The sequence below is a fragment of the Pseudopipra pipra genome, chromosome W, assembly GCF_036250125.1.
Source record: "Pseudopipra pipra isolate bDixPip1 chromosome W, bDixPip1.hap1, whole genome shotgun sequence".
Lineage (NCBI taxonomy): Eukaryota > Metazoa > Chordata > Aves > Passeriformes > Pipridae > Pseudopipra > Pseudopipra pipra.
The window spans coordinates 40,228,281-40,246,594 of NC_087580.1; the positions used below are offsets into that span (position 1 = coordinate 40,228,281).

General features: G+C 54.5%; 1 protein-coding gene across 1 annotated transcript in view; it reads right to left on the reverse strand.

The window, feature by feature from the left end:
• LOC135405248 (zinc finger protein 271-like) overlaps window positions 1-18,314 on the reverse strand; it is a 774,083-nt gene that overhangs the window by 404,494 nt on the left and 351,275 nt on the right. The window contains exon 2 of the mRNA XM_064639916.1: window positions 9,647-9,725. Within this exon, the coding sequence (XP_064495986.1) occupies window positions 9,647-9,725 (79 nt within the window). The remainder of the gene's footprint in view (window positions 1-9,646; window positions 9,726-18,314) is intronic.

Genomic DNA, 18,314 nt, shown 5'->3' on the forward strand with positions numbered 1-18,314 from the left:
TTTTAAAAGTGGCAGTGGGGGAGTTTTCCTACATTTTTTCCTCTTTTAATGTTGTTAACACAGAAATTTATTATTCATCTCATACCTCTTTGTTTTGATCCACAATTGTGGAAGTGAGGAATCATTCTCTGTGTGCATTTAAACAAAGTAAAAGTTCCTGCACCAACTTCTTTGTCAAACATCCTGCCTTTGTTATTCTGTACATGAGGAATCACAATCTCTGAGTAGAATAAAGGACTTGAATTTTTTTTTCCAGATTCTCCCTCTAAGAATTTCCCTGAGGTTGGAGGGCAGTGCCTGTGTGCAGAGGAGAAGGGGTAAAGAGTCCTGGTACAGGAGCACTGCCAGGGAGCAGCAGCTCTTGGCCTTTTCAGAGGTGCTCTTTTCCCACTGCCTCCCTCCCCTTTCTGCTCCTTGCCCAAGGCCTGAGTGCTCTGGCAGCTCAGTCCCTGCTCTGTATCAGTCCTGTGACCATGGGCAGGGACAGGCCCTGGGCACTGCTGGCACAGAGCTGGGCTCCTTAACATCATTTCCATCAGGAAAGATGGTTCCCCCAGGCAGTTCCTGAAGACTCTGTTCTTTTTAAAGGTTGGTGTAAAGAACAGGGCCAAGGAATAGACTCTCCAAAGTCTCACTTGCTTTGCTTCTTTCCCCATTCAGTCCCTGCAGTGAGAGAAGTGACTCACTGGGGTACTTGAGAAACTGAGGGCTGGGTCAGATGTTCTGTGCTGGTGGCTGATGGCAAATGGTCTCCAAGTCACCTGCCTGGGGCTCTGCAGCTTGTGAGGGCTCTGATGGCAGGTGAGGACTTGTCTGTAGGAACTCAGGAAGTGCAGGAGAGCACAGAGGATCTGCAGGGACAGCTCGTCCCAGACAGTCAGCAGGGAATGGAGCCCTGGAGCAGAATCCTGCCCAGGGTGGAGTCACCAGAGATCAAGTACTAAATCTCCCTCTGAACTGGTAAAGGAGAGTTCTGCAGCCCCAGGGGATGCAGCAGGAACAGAGAAAGGACTCTGGTCAGTGACTTGTCTGACCCACAGTGAACTCCCCTTGTGCCTCCCCATTTCAGGGAGGGCTGTACCAGAGCCAGGGGTGGGCTGCAAAGGCAGACATGGAAGCAGTCTGCAAACAGGGCAGCAAGGAGGGTTGGGAGAGTTCCAGACTGCTCAGGATCAGCAGGGAAGGGGATAGGGCAAGTCCTCCTGCAGCCATTCCCAGGCATGGGAAGGACAAGGCAGGGATTACAGAACCCCTGTGGGAGGGAAAAGAAGGGTGCCCAGACTTCAGCAAGGCCCTGGACATGGTCTCCTGTGATCTCCTTAGAGCCAGACTGGTGAGAGCTGGACTGGACAAGTGAACCATGTGGTGGGTGGGAAGTTGAATGACTGATGAGGGTCAAAAGTCATGGAACAAATTCCTCTTGGCAGCAACTCCCAGGTGACATCCATCAGAGACCAGCCCTTGACAATTCCTCTGGAACATCTTTATTATGTCTCTGGATGATGGGATGAAATGCACTTTCCACTCCTTTGTGGATGAGGCCAAGTTGCAGCAAGTCTGTGAGAAACCTCATCCAGTTAATGGTGATTTGTACAAAAAATGTGGTCAAGATGACTGAGTTGGATAAACTTGTCCTGCCATCAAGTGCCCAGCAAGGCCCAAGACAATGAAGAAAAAACTCATGGATCAGAGGAAAGGAAAATCAAAAGGAGGGAAAAAGACCAAACACAATCAAGGCAAACCCAAACAAACACAGAATGACAGAATATGCTGAGGTGGAAGGGACCCACAAGGATCATCCAGTCCAACCCAACTCTTCCATTGCCATCTGCCCCCACCCCAGCAGGCTCTGGAGCAAAGCACAGCTGAGGTCCAGCCCAGGTCTGCTCTGACACAAAGAACCTGCAGTCAGGGACAGGAAGAGGACAAAGTCTTGTTTAACCTGCCTGAGGAATAATGGGATCAATGACCTCCTGTATTCCTGGGCACTTGAATGACCCTGTGCATCAGGTTTGGTAGCAGTAAGGGGGCTGCAGGTTTCCCTTAGGGAAGAGGAGATCAAGAGTTGACTCTGTGTCAGAGTGAGCCAGTTTCAGGTGGCTCCAAAATGGACCAGCCAGTGCCCAAAGCTGAGCCAAAAAGCAATTCCAGAGGCACCTGTGTGATAACCCTTTGGAAAAAGGATAAAATCCAGGGTGCTGTAACCCAGAGAGGAGTGAGAGAAATGTGGGAGAAACAACCCTGCAGGCACCAAAGGGAGTGGAGAAGAAGGAGGAGTGGGAGAGCCTTGGTGGGCACCTGGCAGCCAAAAGCCAACCCCCAGCCCTGAGAGCCACAGCTGAGCCCAGCACAAAAGATCCTTTAGGTCTGGAGGTTCTTTGCAGCAGCTTTTTAGCAGAGCTGCCAGCTGGGCCATCAAAGGGGATGCTCAGCTGGGTCTGAAACATGTGGGATCCTTGTCAGCCTTGGCTCTGTAGGAAAGAACTATAGAATCCTAAATCGTTTGAATCAGATGGGACCCTTATAGGACATCTAGTCCAATCCCCCCACAATGAAAGGGTTCACGTTCAACTAGATCAGGTTGCTCAGAGCCCTTTCTAAACTGGCCTTGAATGTTTCCAAGGGTGGGGCTTCTATGACCTCTCTGGGCAACCTGTGCCAGTGTTTCACCACCCTCAGTGTAAAATATTCTTCCTTATATCTAGTTCCAATCTGCTCTTTTTTAGTTGAAAACCATTATCACTTGTCTTATTACAACTAAGTCTGTCCCCATCCTTCTTATATGCATGATCTCAGGAGCTCCTGACAAGCCTTGACCAAACCAGCTGAGCAATGAAGAGCCCCTGGAATGGACCAGGGTGTGGGGAAGTGTCCCTGGACTGGACCAGGTGCTCCTGGATGATACAGGTGGGAACAATCCAGAGTGGAACAGTTGGGGAACACAGGATAATCAGTCATCCCATGAAAGCCTTGGAACATTTCCTGCCTGAATCACAGCCCTAATGGAACAGTTTGGATACAATTCCCAAATACTGTGGAAACTCCAGTCATTCCTGACACCAGGATGGAAATTCAGCAGATAACTAAAGCCAGTCACCTTGAGAGCCCACAACCAGCAGGGCTGAGGGAGGCCCTGGCAGCTCCCCAGCACCTCCCTCTCAGTGGGACACCTCTGGCAGCCTCTCCCAGCTCAGGAACCCTCCAGTTTGCGACACTCCAAAGACTGTCGCTGATGGCCAGGACAATTCTGATTCCCCTCAACAAACACTCCACCAGCTGTGACCCTTGTCTGTTGGCAAACACAAAGGCATTTGTGGCAGTGTTCCCCCGACAACAAGGAGAATTTGGAAGAGGGACCTTTCCACACCCAGCTCTTGATGTGTCCACACATCTCTGCCTGGATGTGGGTGTGAATTGACTGTGGTGTGAAGGTTGTTGTTGTGAATCTATAATTCAGTCACTGTTAAATATGTGGCAAACGCTATTGAATCCCTTGAAAACTGCTCAACTGGTCAATGATTAAGTGCTACTAATGTCTTTTGCACCCTGACCTTCTTGCAACCCAAGGCTCTGTGTAAATAATTCCCTTTCATAAAAATATGTATTTTTTTCATGACATCCACTTTAAAACCTTCCTCCTTAGCTAAACTACATAACAACTCTAATTAGTTGTTGATGTCTTGAAAACAATTAAAGAAAGAAAAATAATTTGTTTTTCAATGTTTTAATGGGTCCCACAGTGTGTTTGGAGCTGCATCAGGTGTCAGTCCAAGATGGGCCATGTCAGAACTGGTGAGGCTGGGGGGTGAGGAGCAAGGTTGATCATCCAGGGTCAGTCTGGATCTCCTGAGGAGACACTCAGCATCAAGATCACTTGGAGAACACCTCTATCACCTCCTCCCTGATTTAAAAAATATCCATAATTGAACTAAAAAAAAAAAGTACAAACTTTGAAGAATTGTTTTGAAATTGTCTTGAAGACAATTAAAGGAAAACAAAGAGATCCTGAGGGATTTCTGCATTTTAATGAGCCCCACGGTGTGTTTGCAGCCCAGCCCATGGTCCTGAGGTACTGAGAGAAGATTGAAGCAGCTGCTGAAGAAGTCAGAAGCCAAACTCCAAGTCCCTTGAAGCATTGCTGGGCCCCACTGAGGGCAGGCCCTGACAAAGCCTCCCCAGGGACTCCTTGGAGCAGCTCCTTGGAGGCCAGGAGTGCAGGCAGACAAAGGCTCTGGGCAGGCCCCTGCAATGCTGAGCAAAGCCTGCCTTGGTTTTGTGGAGCACAAAGGCCAAGGCCTGAGCCCCAGGCCCTGGCCCAGCAGATCCTGTCCCTCCCGGCTGGCTCAGGGCTGTTTGGGGGGCACTGGGATGGGAGGGGGAGGAACAACAAAGGCCCAAAACTGGGCAACCCCTGCCAGGCTCCTGAGGGAGGGGCGAGGCAGAAACCAAGGGCAGAACCTGCCAGGCAAGTTGCTTGTGGTGGCCTGAGTGGCAGAGGCAGCTGCCAGAGGCAAGGGGACAAAGGCCTGGGTGCCTTTGGGCCTTGCAGCCCTGCCAGAGCCCTTGGCCATCTCTCCTGCAGGCTGTCCTGCCCTGGCCCTGCTGCTGCTCTGGCCTTGCAGGCTGCACACACCCCTCCTGCTTTCCCACCCCCTCCCATCAGCATTTCCAGACCCTCCCTGATGTCTCTGCACCAGCTCTGGCTGTTGCCATGTGCACTTGGCCTTATTACCTTGGATCCTGGGCCCCTGTGCCACAGGACATCCCTCCCAGAGCCCAGGCCCTTCTCCTGGGGTCACTCCAGTCTGGAGTTCTGGGTTTGGGCTTTGCCTTTGAGGTCAGGTTGAGGTTGCGATTAGAGAAGTGGATTCCTTTCAGTGGGTGCGGCAGCACTTTTGGATTGGGGCTTGAGGTCAGAAACAGTGTAAAAGTTCATCAGGAGTGTTTGCACAGTCAGTGTTTCAGCACCCTCAGCCTTAACTGAACTTTTTTTTACTTCATAGAAATCGTTCCCCTCTGTTGGATAAGCCCCTCTTTCCTTCCCCAAATATCCAGTCCTTTTTGTCTCAGTTCCTCCTAATCTCCCCCAAACTTCCATCTGGGGGGGCTCAGCTCTGTGATGACACTGTGCAACCTCATGGAATCAAGGGGCCATTGTGGCACTGCAGGGCCTCATGGAAAGAAAGGAACAAAGGGACACTGTGAAATCTTGTGGAACCAGGGGACCATTTAACATCTGAGGCCTTGGAGAACAAAAGGAACCCTGAAACATTTTGGAACCTCATGGAACCAGGGGGGCGTTGTATCACTGCAGTGCCTCATGGAAACAAGGAAACCCTGGGACACTGCAAATCAAAGAGGCATTGTGACACTGAAGGCCCTATGGACCCAAGGACACTGTGGAAACTCATGGAATCCAGGGGCCAGTTTGGCACTACAGGGCCCTATGGAGCCAAGGGAACCCATGGACAAATTGGAACCTCATGGAATCAAGGGGCCATTGCGATCCTGCAGGGCCTTATGGCCCCAAAGGGACCCTGTTCCACTGCGGACCGTCGTGGAACTAAAGGAACACAGGGACACTGCGGAACCTTGTGGAATCAGGAGGGGGCCTCGTGGAACCAAGGGGCCATTGGGACACTGTGGAAACTCCTGGAATCAAGGGGCCATTGGGACACTACAAAGCCTCACTGAAGCCAAGGAATTCTGAGACTGTGCATCCTCATGGAACCCAGGGGCCATCAGGATATGCAGGGCCTCATGGAACCAAAGTATTCCTGAGACAGTTTGGAACCCCATGGAATCAAGGGTCCATTGGGACATGTGGGGCCTCCTGGAAGCAAAGAAACCCTGAGAAGTTTTGTGAGAACAAGTTAAGGCAGCAGCAGCTGCATTCAGTTAATCAGGATCCAAAAGGAGTGTTTTGGCCTTGACTGGTGTTTTCCATCCAGAGAGTGCTGTTTGCCAAAGTGGAAACCACTTGGAACGCTCTGCGTGGTAGCCTGTGTTTTTCTCTGGTGGCTGAACACAGCCAGCACATGAGGGGAGGGGAATGTGTGGGATCAGGGCACTGCTTTGGATTATCTGTTGTCATAAGATAGGTACATGGAGATTGTTTTGATATATGTTTAAGTCTTCCTTGAAAATATAACTGATAGAAAACAATGTAAAAGAAAAAAAAAGGGAAAAAAAGAAAAAGAAAAAAGGAAGAAAAATAAGAAAAAGGAGAAAAAAAAGAGAAAATAAGAATGGGGAAAAGGGAAAAAGAGAAAACAGGAAAAAGAGGGGAAAAGAAGGGAAAAGAAAGAAAAAAGAAAAAAGTGAAAAAAAAGACAAAAAAAGAGAGAAGAAAAAGAAAAAATAAAAATAAAGATGACAGAAAACCAAAAAAACCATAAATGTGGTCTTATCACTTGTGCCTATCCCAGGTGCAAGAAATGTGTGCTCTGTATTAAAAACCATACTTTTAAAACAGAAAAGGAAGAATGTGACACCCCAAGTAGACAGAGCTGTATTTGCACTTAGTTTTTTGAATTTAGATCAAGAAGTACTGAATAAAAACCCACAAGAAGACACCTAATGACAAGATCCTATGGAGTGCTCAGTGTGGGGAAGGGTTGTGCTTGTGTTCTGTCTCCCACAGGACCCTGCTGGCTTCCAGCCCCTCTGATGGAACCTTATCCTGAGTGGACACGGCCCACAATCCGATCCTGCAGATGCAGAGGCTGTCCCTCAAGAATCCTGGGAGGAGGCAGGGAATGCTGAGCAGAGCAAGCCCTGCCCGGATGTCCCATCAGGAAGACACTGTTCTTGGAATTCACTGGATCTACCAACTCTTCCTGACTGGCTTAATGACTCAGTCGTAGTGTGTCCTTGTCACTCAGATCCCTTCTTGGCCACACCTGACGTTGTGATTTGTGTGACTGACAATACCTTTAACACCCCTGTAAGTAATCCTTGTTATTTCAGAGTTATCACAGATCAAAACGTACCTACCCTCCATTTATCATTAATAATTCCTATGGGCAGAAGAGCCAAACTGGGGCTCCCAGGGAACCTAAGCAGAAGCTGGGAGGATAATGCAGGATACAGTGAATGAAACTGTGAAATGCAGAAATCCTCAGTGGAGGGCTGATTGCTTGGATCATCTCTGCAGCAATCCCGGCAGCTGCCGCAGCCACGGCTCCTGCTGCCATTCAGTGCAGGCCATGCCTGCAGTGCCAGTGTATGGGCACTGTGGCAGCATCAGGAGCAGGGGTTTCAGAATCTGTCTGGTTTCAATATTCCGAGTCCTCAGGAAGCACATGGGACAAGCCCCAAGACAAGGAGCCGGGTCCTGGCCCTCTTGGCCGTGAACTCTGCGTGTCCAAACAAAACAGGGGCAGAGGTGGGACCAAGTGGAGTCACTCGGCACCTGCACTGAGTTCATGGGAATGCAAAGGGAGGATGGACCTTGGCTGAGTGCTTGGAGAGAGAGAAGGTTGTTTCTCCAAGTGGAAATGCACTTGAACCAACCTGCACGACCAGCCTGTGTTTTTCTCTGGTGGCTGAACGCAGCCAGCACATGAGGGGAGGGGAATGTGTGGGATCAGGGCACTGCTTTGGGGCCATGCTGGGAATTCCAATGGACTAAAAGACAAACACGGGGTGCTGCTCACGAGAGAAGAGGAATAAAAGGGGACACGGGACAGTGTCAGTGTACAAGTCCCACAATGGAACTCTGTGTGTGCAGCCTCATTTTATCCTTCAGCGCCCACAGGAGAGGGGGAAAAAAGTGGGGGTTGGGACCCTTAAACTGTTCATGGGGGGAAATTGCAGATTGAGGGGGCAATGGGAAAGTGGAAGAACAGGGAGAAGGGTGGAAAAGGGTGGGTGGTCTGGCAGGTCTGACAGTCCCATGGGGGTCTTTGGACACACGGTGATTGGCAAAGGGGAGTGGCCCCCTGAGCTCCCAACTTCCTGTGGGGTGCTAGGGGCTGATGGATCCAATCTCAGCCTTGGATTATGCCAAAAATTGCAGTATAGAGGGATTATAGAGGTGTGACTGAACCACTTTTGTCCCATAGGTTTAATGATGGCAAATCAGATCTATTGATAGAAATGAATTTATTTAGGGTTACAAATGATCAGACAAAAGATCTTCATCACAATTATTTACTGCACAATAGAAACACTAAAACTACCAGGAGTACAGGGTAAGATAGGACAGTGTTCTATGCTAAAGCAATTGTTGAAGCAATTCTACTCAAGCTGGCACAAAAGCAATAATTCTTAATTGGAAATGGATGGGACTCCCCCAGACCAATGTTCGTGGGGAGATCTCTGCTCTCAACCTCCAGCAGTGACCTTGGGGGGTCCCCAGCCAAGGCAGGAATCTCCACACAGCCCCCAAGAAGGGTTCTGTTGAAAGAAGCTGCCCAAAAGGGATGGACTGACAGTCACTGGACTCCAGGGGTTGCCTCACCATCAGGGGCTTCATTCGGGGTGGAAGCAGCAGCAGAAGCTCTTCCAGCAGTCGGAGCACTAGGGCTTCTTTTATTGGTGGGTCCTTTGGTGTTTGGTCAAGGTTGAGCTGTGGGTGAAACTCTTCCCACACTCCCCACACTTGTAGGGCCGCTCCCCAGTGTGGATGCGCCAGTGGGTGACGAGGGTGGAGTTCCGGTTGAAGCCCTTCCCGCAGTCGGTGCAGCGGAAGGGCCTCTCATCTGTGTGTACCCGCTCATGCAAGAGGAGACTCCCACTGGTCTGAAACCTCTTCCCACATTCCAAACACTTATAGGGTCGTTCCCCAGTGTGGATGCACCGGTGGGTGAGGAGGTTGGAGTTCTGGTTGAAGCCCTTCCCGCAGTCAGTGCAGCGGAAGGGCCTCTCATCCGTGTGCGTCCGCTCATGCAGGAGGAGATGTGAGCTGGTCTGAAACCTCTTCCCACATTCCAAACACTTGTAGGGTCGTTCCCCAGTGTGGATGAGTTGGTGGGTGCGGAGGTGGGACCTCTGGCTGAAGCTCTTCCCACATTCCCCACACGTGTAGGGCCGTTCCCCCGTGTGGATGCGCTGGTGGCGGATCAAGGTGGAGCTGTCTCTGAAGCTCTTCCCACATACCCTACACATGTAGGGCCGTTCACCAGTGTGGATGTGCTGGTGCTTGAGGAGGTCAGTGCTCTTCCTGAAGCTCTTCCCACATTCCAAGCATTTGAAGGGCTTCTCCCTGCTGGGAGGCTGCTCAGGCACCACCAGCTCAGAGCTCCCCCTCAAGCTCCAGCTGCCTTCCCGGCACAGGTTGGCTCTTTCCTCCTCAGAGCACCCTGGGATGGCTTTGGAGACCCTCCTGCAGGAGGATCTCCGGCCCTTTTCCGCCCCGCGGCCTTCCTGCGCCGTGGAGCCCTTCAAAATGGCCTCTCCCACCAGGGTCTCACGGGGGGATTTGTCCTCCGGGCTCTCCATCCTCAGCTCGGGGCCTGGGGCAGGAAGCAAGAAGGACAGGGAGGGGATTTGCCTCCGGCCCACAGGGAAGGCCAAGGACATCCCCCCAACTCCGGCCCCGGCAGGACGGCGGCGCCAGCGGGGTTGTCCTGCAGCCGGGGCCATGCTCGGCTGACAGAGCCAGCACAACACCCGCCCAAAGGGACACTGACTGCCTCCTCACCTGCCTGGGGGGACCAAGGCATCTTCCTCTTCCTCGCAGCCTCCTCCTCCATCTGCCCAAGCTTTGGGAAGGACAGATCCTGATGGGGGGGAAAACAAGGGCTGAGCACGTTGGCTTGGGGGTTCCTCCTGCCCAAGTCCATCTCTAGAACTCACCGTGCATCCTGTGACCATAAAGACCTCCAAAACACCAAGATTCAGCCCAGAAAAACCCAAAACACCAAGACTCACACAAAAATTACTCAGAAATAGCAAGAAGACCCTTACCCCCTCAAATTGCAAAAAGTTGAAATTTAGCTAGAAATACTCCAAAATATTAAGATTAGCCCAAAAAATCTCTCCCAGAAGTTCCCCGTCATTCATCTCTCCCCTCTGGAACTCAGAAGGTCTCTCCTCTCTGGGATGCTGAGGTCCCACTTAGGGATGCTGGGAGTGTTGGGGCTCCCAAGGGTCCCTTCTCTTCTGACTCTTGCCTTACGGGTGCCACGTTCCCAGACATTCCCCCTCTCCAGGTTCTCCACTCTGTTGTCTCGGGGACCCCAGAGGTCCCCACTGTCCACGCTTCCCCTTCTCCGCTTCCCCCGTTTCAGGCTCCTGGGTCGCTTCTCTCGCCCCTTTCCCATCGTGGCCGCTCCGCTCACCCGACAGCGTCAGGAAGGGCAGGGACAGGGGCGGAGCAGGAACACGAACAGCAGGAAAACAAGCACCTCCCCCCCCATCCCGTGGGTGCTCTGGAAGGGGGAACTCGTCCCAAATATCCTCGGGGGAGTGCGGGGGATCGGGACATACTCAGGCTGCCAGCACAGATTTCCCTGCAAAGTCTGCAGGGAGTCAAGCTCTGGAGAGGAGATTGTGCCCCATGGATGGGATTGCAGAGGGGCCCTCAGGTCCCCAGCAGGAATCAGCAACCAGGAATAGACACAAAATGCCCCCCCAAAGAGTTCTGGGGGAGTGTACTGCAGGAAGGGGACAGTGCCACACCACCAGGGCACGGTTGGTAAGTGGGAGGCTGCTCTAAAGGTATGCAAGAGGTCTCGTGCTCTGCTCGGCCCCAGCACTGGCTGGTACCAACACCCCCTGCTGCCACAGGCTGTGCCCTCACCCATGGCCCTGCCTGTGGCCCTGTCCCTTGGCTCTCTCTCTGCCAGCTCAGTGTGGGGCACACGGGCTGGGGGTCCCTCCCAAGCCCCCCGGGCAGCCGGCGTTGACTGGGGGGACCTGACCCACACAAGAGTTTCCCGGCCCCCCCAGGGCTCCCCTGCTGCTGCCTCTGCTCCTGGCCCTGCCTTTGCTGCTCCCTTGCCTGGGGCAGCGGCTGCAGGGGGGGGATGGCAGCAGCTTCAGCTCCACGGCACTTCCTGGGGGGAGCTCAGCCCGGGGGGACGGGCAGGGACCTGATGGGGATGGACAGGGGCCCAGCAGGGACAGCCAAGGCCTGCAGGGGAAGGCACAGGGACAACCTGGACCCCCACACTGCCAGGGCTGTCTCTGCTCCTCCTTGCAGGCTCCGTGGCCAGGCACAGTTTGTGTTCCTGGGTGCCCACCATCTCAGCACTTGGAGACGCTCAAATCAGCGTCCGCAGCTCTGCAGCAAAGCCCCAGCTCACCTGGCACACAGGGGATGGACACAGCACCTTCTCGGGGATGGGCACTCACAGCTTCTGTCTCTTCCCCACCACGGGGTTCTCCTTCCTCAGCAGCACCTCTGCCTTGCACTTATTCTCAGCCTCACCTCAGGGACAGCTCTGGGCTCACCTCTGCGCCACTTCTCAGCCTCACCTCAGGGCCTGGGCTCAAGGACAGGAACCTGCAGGGAGGGGACATCATGTGCAAGCTGAGGGCTGCCTGCTTGCACTGGCCTCTGGGCTTTTTTCTCCTTCTACAACCAGCCCACAACTTAGCCTGCTTTTCTAACACCACACATTTACACACTAACCTTGGAGATACATATGGACAGACATCTCTATCACCCTGGGGATAGAGCCTCAAGCATGTGCTGCCATAGGAATGGGAATCAGAGAATCACAGAATCAGCTGGGTTGGAAAAGACCTCTGAGATCATCAAGTCCAACCCTTGATCCAACCCCGCTGTGCTTCCCAGACCATGGCACTGAGGCCACATCCACTCTCACCTTCAACACCTCCAGGGATGCTGACTCCACCCCCTCCCTGCCCAGCCCATTCCAAGGCCTGATGACTCTCTAGACAAAAAATTGCTTCCTAATATCCAACCTAAACCTCCCCTGGCACAGCTCAAGACCCAGCCCTCTTGTCCTACTGTTGCTTCCTGGCAGAACAGCCCCACCCCCACCTGGCTACAACCTCCTGGCAGAGAGTTGCAGAGAGTGATGATTCATCCTGGGGACCTAAAGGGAGCCTCTGCAATCCCATCCATGGGGCACAATCTCCTCCCCAGAGCTTGACTCACTGCAGACTTTGCAGGGAAATCTCTGCTTGCAGCTGCATCCTGAGCCCAAGGTCAGTTTGTATCCCCAAGTGCTGATCCAATGGGTGCCCTGGCATTGGAGCCTGGGCTCTAATTAATCTCTCCTGTGCTGCCAAACAGCAGGAGCTGTATGGCCAAGGGACAAACTCTGTGATCCCTGTCAGTGTCCATGGTCCCTGTCAGTGTCCTTCAGGGAAAGTGGGAGGAGGAAATGAAGAAACTGGTTTGGAACTAAACTGGTTTGAAAGTGGGAAAAACCTCCTTTCATGGAAATAAAACTTAGACAGTTTTTCCTGGGCTGAACAACCTCATTCAGGGATGAAGGACTGGGACTTCTGTGGACACTTGTGCTGGTTTCTTTGGACACTTGTGTTCCTTCAGAGAGCCCCTGGAAACACTCTGCTGTTCACTCCCAGTGCCACCAGTGCCTGGGTCCTGTCTGCAGCAGCAGATTGCAGTGGGATGGGAGAAATGCTTTTCTGAGCCTCTGGGCTGGACACAGGCACAGCCTGACCCTGAACCCAAGGGAAACAAAGACAAATTCCACGGCTTTAGCTGGACCAAGGTTGGGGGGGTTTCCTGAGGGCAGCACTACACCAGACTGTTTTGTGTGTGTGTGAGACAGGCAGAAGCACAAATGCCTGCACAGCCCAGAGCAGTCAGTGTGGGGCTGTGCTTGCTGCTGCAGAGACCCCCAGGGAACAAACCCAGGCAATACTTGGGTTTATTCCTTGCTCTGTCAGTGGAATAGAATGTTCCATAGGAGTTCTGTCCCCCTCTGTGGCACCGGGTGGCTCGAAGCTGAAGAGAGAGGGGGGTCAAGTGCAAGGTCCCTTCTGAAGTGTGTGTCCCTAAGGAGGACACTTGCCTTATTATTGCTTATTATGTGTAATATCTTACAGATCTATCATACAAGAGCTAAAGATGGATTCTATAGAATATGTGCCATATATATGATACAGAATATATCTGATTATTGCTTTATCTGTCTGTCCAGACAGATATTGTGTATGCAGAGAGATTGTATTTGAGGGATATGTTCCTCTCAATACCCTGTGAGCTCCACTCCCAAGGCCAGCAAATTCCTGAAGCTCCCCCTTCTGTGCCCTGCAGGTTTTGGCAGATTTGCAAGAGCAGGGGAATCATTCCCTGCAGCCCCTTTGCACTGTAGGAAATGGGAGCCCTGTGCACATCCTGCTGCCTCCAGATTCCATTCTGGGTGTGGGAACGACCCTGTGGGGAGCAAAGAAATGCCTGGTTCTGCAGGAGCTGCAGATGCTCAAGGGGCAGCAGGACCAACTCAGGGGCCTGGGGGGGCCTGGGGGGCTTGGGGGTCTGGGAGGTCCTGGGGGAGCTGGGGAGGGGCTTTGGGGATTGGGGGTACAGACCAGGACAGACCAGTACTGACCAGTACCTCCTCACTACTCCCCAGATCTCTCCTGGAGCTGGGCCACGTTGTCATGGGACACCTGAGCCCCCCCAGTGCCCTCCTAGTGCAGCCCAGTTCCCCCAGTACAGCCCACTGTGTTCCTGTCCCAGGGTGCCGGGTGATCTCTCTTAGAGGGGGGTTGGAAGGGATTTGAAAGGGGGCTGGGGAGATTTGGGGGGATCTGGGGGTGGTTGGAGGTGGTTTTGGGGGTCTTTGGGTGAGTTAAAACAAGTTCTGGGGGCATTGGGGCATCAAAGAGATCTGTGGAAGGAGGGGATTAAAGGGAAAATGGAGGTTAGGGGACATTTGGGGGGGGTTAAAGGGGCCTGGAGGGGCCCTCAAAACCCCTGAAATCCCCCCTCGACATATCAAAAGCTTCTCAAGGTCCCCTCAAATGCCCTCAGAGACCTCATCCTCCCCAGCACCCTCTAAACCCTCTCAGTGACCGCAAAACCTACCTGGGACCCCCCAGTCCCCTTTAGGGAACCCCCAATCCCCCTCAGAGACCCTCAAAACCGTCTAAGACCCCGTAAACCCCCTAGAGACCCCAAAACTGCCTAAAAGGTCCCGCCAGGACCCCTAAACATCCTCAGAGACCCCCAAACCCTACCTGGTACCCCCCAAATCTCCTCAGAAACAAAAACCCCCTCAGAGACCCCCAAACCCCTTCATGAACCTCCAACCACCCCCTGAGTCCCCTCAGGACACCGAACTCCCTCAGGGACCCCTCAAAACCTCCTCGGTTATCCCCGAACCCCCCCGCTAAACCCCTCCCGAGCCCCCCCGGGGGACTCACAGCACTCAGAGCGAACCGCAGGCCCCGCCGCCATCACCGAGTCCCGGCTGCGCGCGCACCGCGTTCAGAGAACGCCGCCGCAGCCAATCAGCGCGCGGCCACGCCCCCGCAGCCCCGCCCCGCCCCTGCCGCGTTGGCTGCCGGGAATCGGTGATGGCGGCGGGTCGGTCGGTGAGCTCTGAGTGCAGGCGGGGGGTGCGGGAGAGCGGGGTCTGGGGATCCCCTCGAGGGGCTGCGGGGAGCGCGGGTGAGGGGGGAAAGGCTGGAGGGCTCGGGAGGGTTTAGCGCGGGGGGTTCGGAGGTTCCCGAGGGAACAGAGCGCAGGGCCTTGGAACCCTCTCGGGGGCCGCGGGGCCCGGAGGCCTCCCAAGAACCCGGATGTTCGATTCGATTCCTGAAAAAGTCCCTCGGAAAAAAAATTCAAAACCACCCAACCAAAAAAAGAACCCTAAAAAAAGGAAAAGTGAGAAAAAGGTCAGGAAAAAACTGCAAGGGCCAGGATGATTTTATTGCTTTGCTTCAGTTTTTCCTTGGTCTCCTCCTTCTCAGATTCTTTGCTCTCTTCCTTTACAGAAAGCTCTTCTGCTGTTCTGTGGTTTTGTGGTCCCTTAGGGGCTTTTAGAGGTCTCTGAGGAGGTTTTGGGGGGTCTCTGAGGAGCTTCGGTGTCGAGGGGGGAGGTTAAAGGTCCCTGAAGGGGTTTGGGAATCCCTGAGGGAGTTTTGGAGTCTCCGAGGGAATTGGGAGGTCCTGGGGGGCCTTGGGGGGAGGGTCTTTGAAAGAGTTTTTGAGGTTTCTAGGGGGATTTCGGGAGTCCCAGACGGTTTTGAGGGTCCCTGAGGGGGTTTTTGGGGTCCCTGAAAGGGCCTCGGGGGTCCCAGGTGGGTTTTGCAGGTCACTGAGAGGGCTTAGGGTGTCCTGGGGGGGAGATGAGGTCTCTGAGGGGATTTAGGGTGTTTTTGAGGAGGTTTTGATGGTTCCAGAGGTGGATTTCTGAGGGGGTTTCTGGGGTTTTGCCTGGATTTTGGGGGGTCTCTGTGTCAGTCCTGTCTGGCCACGGCCAACTAAAACTCCTATGAGGCCATTTCCCATCCCACCACAGCACCTCTGCCAGCCCAGCAAACCGACCCCAGGGAAAGGGGATCCCAATTCCCCACTCGAACCCCAGAGACTCTCAAAACTCAGCATACAGAGACTCAGCATACAAAGACACCCTTTAGGTGTCACCTAAAGCCCAGCAGTGGGGTTCAGGGGATCTCCCAGCCTCCAGGGGAAGGGTCCTAGGGGTGCCCCCAAAGTGCGGGGGGGAGATGTACCACATCCGGATAAGGGGATCCCAGTGCCCTCAGTATATCCCAGTGACCTCCCAGTGACCCTCAGTGTGGCCCAGTAACCCCTTCAGTGACTACCCAATGTATCCCAGAGACCTCCCACTGCCCCCCAGGATGGCCCAGTGATCCTGCAGTGAGCACCCAGTAACCCCCAGTATGGCCCAGTAACCTCCCAGTGTCTCCCCGTGTGTCCTGGTAATCCCCCAGTAACTCCCCAGTCCCTCCCAGTGCCCCCTGATTCCCCCCAGTGTGTCCCAGTATCCCCCAGTAATCACTCAGTGCCCCTCAAAGGCCCCCAACTGTCCCCAACGTGTCCCCAGATGCCCTTGGCCTTTCTGTGAGTGTGGGAGGCAGTGTGTTTTTGTGGTCAAAGGGTCCAGGGGGGCTCCTGGGGTGAGATGGAGGGTTGTGGACATCAGGGATGGGTTTGGGGACAATGGGGACAGTGGGGAGGGGTTTGTGGACAGTGGAATTAAGGATGTCAAGGGGAGAGTTGGGGCCATGGGGAGGCCCTGGGGACATTGGAGACACCAGGGGGGGCTCGGGGTGTTAAGGGGGGAACTGGGGACACCAAGAGGGTCTTGGGGACACCAGAGGGGTCTCAGAAATCACCTGCTTGTGGAGCTGCCCCTCCCCACCCAAGCCCCTTTAACTCCCCCTAAATGTCCCCAACCTCCATTTTTCCTTTAATCTCCTCCTCCCATAGATCCCTTTGATGCCCCAATGCCCTCCAAACCCATTTTAACTCCCCTAAATGCACCCAAAGATCCCCAAAACCGCCCAAATCCCCATCCAACTACCCCCCAGATTGCCCTATTTCTCCTTCAGCCCCCCCTCAAATCCCTACCCCCCACCCCCCGCCAAAGAGGGATCACCTGGCACCCTGGGACAGGAACACAGTGGGCTGTACTGGGGGCACTGGGCTGTACTGGGAGGGCACTGGGGGGGCTCAGGTGTCCCAGGACAACGTGGCCCAGCACCAGGAGAGATCCGGGGAGCAGTGAGGAGGTACTGGTCTGTCCTGGTCTGTCCTGGTCTGTACCCCGAATCCCCAAAGCCCCTCCCCAGCTCCCCCAGGACCCTCCCAGACCCCCAAGCCCCCCAGGCCCCCCCAGGCCCCTGAGTTGGTCCTGGTGCCCCTTGAGCATCTGCAGCTGCTGCAGAACCAGGCATTTCATCAGCAAATGTGCAGGTGACACCAAGCTGGGGGTGTGTTGATGTGCTGGAAGGCTCTGCAGAGGGACCTGGGTGAGGAAGAGTGTGTCAGCAGGAGCAAGGAGGTGATTGTTGGGCTGGACTGAGCGCTGGTGAGGCCACCCCTGGAGTGCTGTGTCCAGCTCTGGGCCCCTGAGTTGAGGAAGGCCCTGGAGGGGCTGGAGCAGGAGCAGAGAAGAGCAGCGAGGCTGGGGAAGGGAGTGGAGCACAAGTGGTGTGAGGAGAGGCTGAGGGAGCTGGGGGTGTTGAGGCTGGAGAAGAGGAGGCTCAGGGGAGACCTCCTGACTGTCTGCAAGTCTCTGCCAGGAGGTTGTAGCCAGGTGGGGGTGGGGCTGGTCTGCCAGGAAGCAGCAGTAGGACAAGAGGGCTGGGTCTTGAGCTGTGCCAGGGGAGGTTTAGGTTGGATATTAGGAAGCAATTTTATCCCAAGAGAGTAATCAGGCCTTGGAATGGGCTGGGCAGGGAGGGGGTGGAGTCAGCGTCCCTGGAGGTGTTGAAGGTGAGAGTGGATGTGGCCTCAGTGCCATGGTCTGGGAAGCACGGCGGGGTTGGATCAAGGGTTGGACTTGATGATCTCGGAGGTCTTTTCCAACCCAACTGATTCTGTGATTCTCTGATTCCCATTCCTATGGCAGCACATGCTTGAGGCTCTATCCCCAGGGTGATTGAGATGTCTGTCCATATCTATCTCCAAGGTTAGTCTGTAAATGTGTGGTGTTAGAAAAGCAGGCTAAGTTCTGGGATGGTTCTAGAAGGAGAAAAAAGCCCAGAGGCCAGTGCAAGCAGGCAGCCCTGAGCTTGCACATGATGTCCCCTCCCTGCAGGTTCCTATCCTTGAGCCCAGGCCCTGAGGTGAGGCTGAGAAGTGGCGCGGAGGTGAGCCCAGAGCTGTCCCTGAGGTGAGGCTGAGAATAAGTGCAAGGCAGAGGTGCTGCTGAGGAAGGAGAGCCCCGTGCTTGGGAAGAGACAGAAGCTGTGAGTGCCCATCCCTGAGAAGGTGCTGTGTCCATCCCCTGTGTGCCAGGTGAGCTGGGGCTTTGCTGCAGAGCTGCGGGCGCTGATTTGAGCGTCTCCAAGTGTTGAGATGGTGGGCACCCAGGAACATAAACTGTGCCTGGCCACGGAGCCTGCAAGGAGGAGCAGAGACAGCAGTGTCAGTGTGGGGGGCCAGGTTGTCCCTGTACCTTCCCCTGCAGGCCCTGTCTGTCCCTGCTGGGCCCCTGTCCATCCCCATCAGGTCCCTGCCCGTCTCCCCGGGCTGAGCTCCCCCCAGGAAGTGCCGTGGAGCTGAAGCTGCTGCCATCCCCCCCCTGCAGCCGCTGCCCCAGCCAAGGGAGCAGCAAAGGCAGGGCCAGGAGCAGAGGCAGCAGCAGGGGAGCCCTGGGGGGGCCGGGAAGCTCTTGTGTGGGTCAGGAAAGAGGCGCTGGGCACGAGGCCGGGGCTGTGCTGAGCAG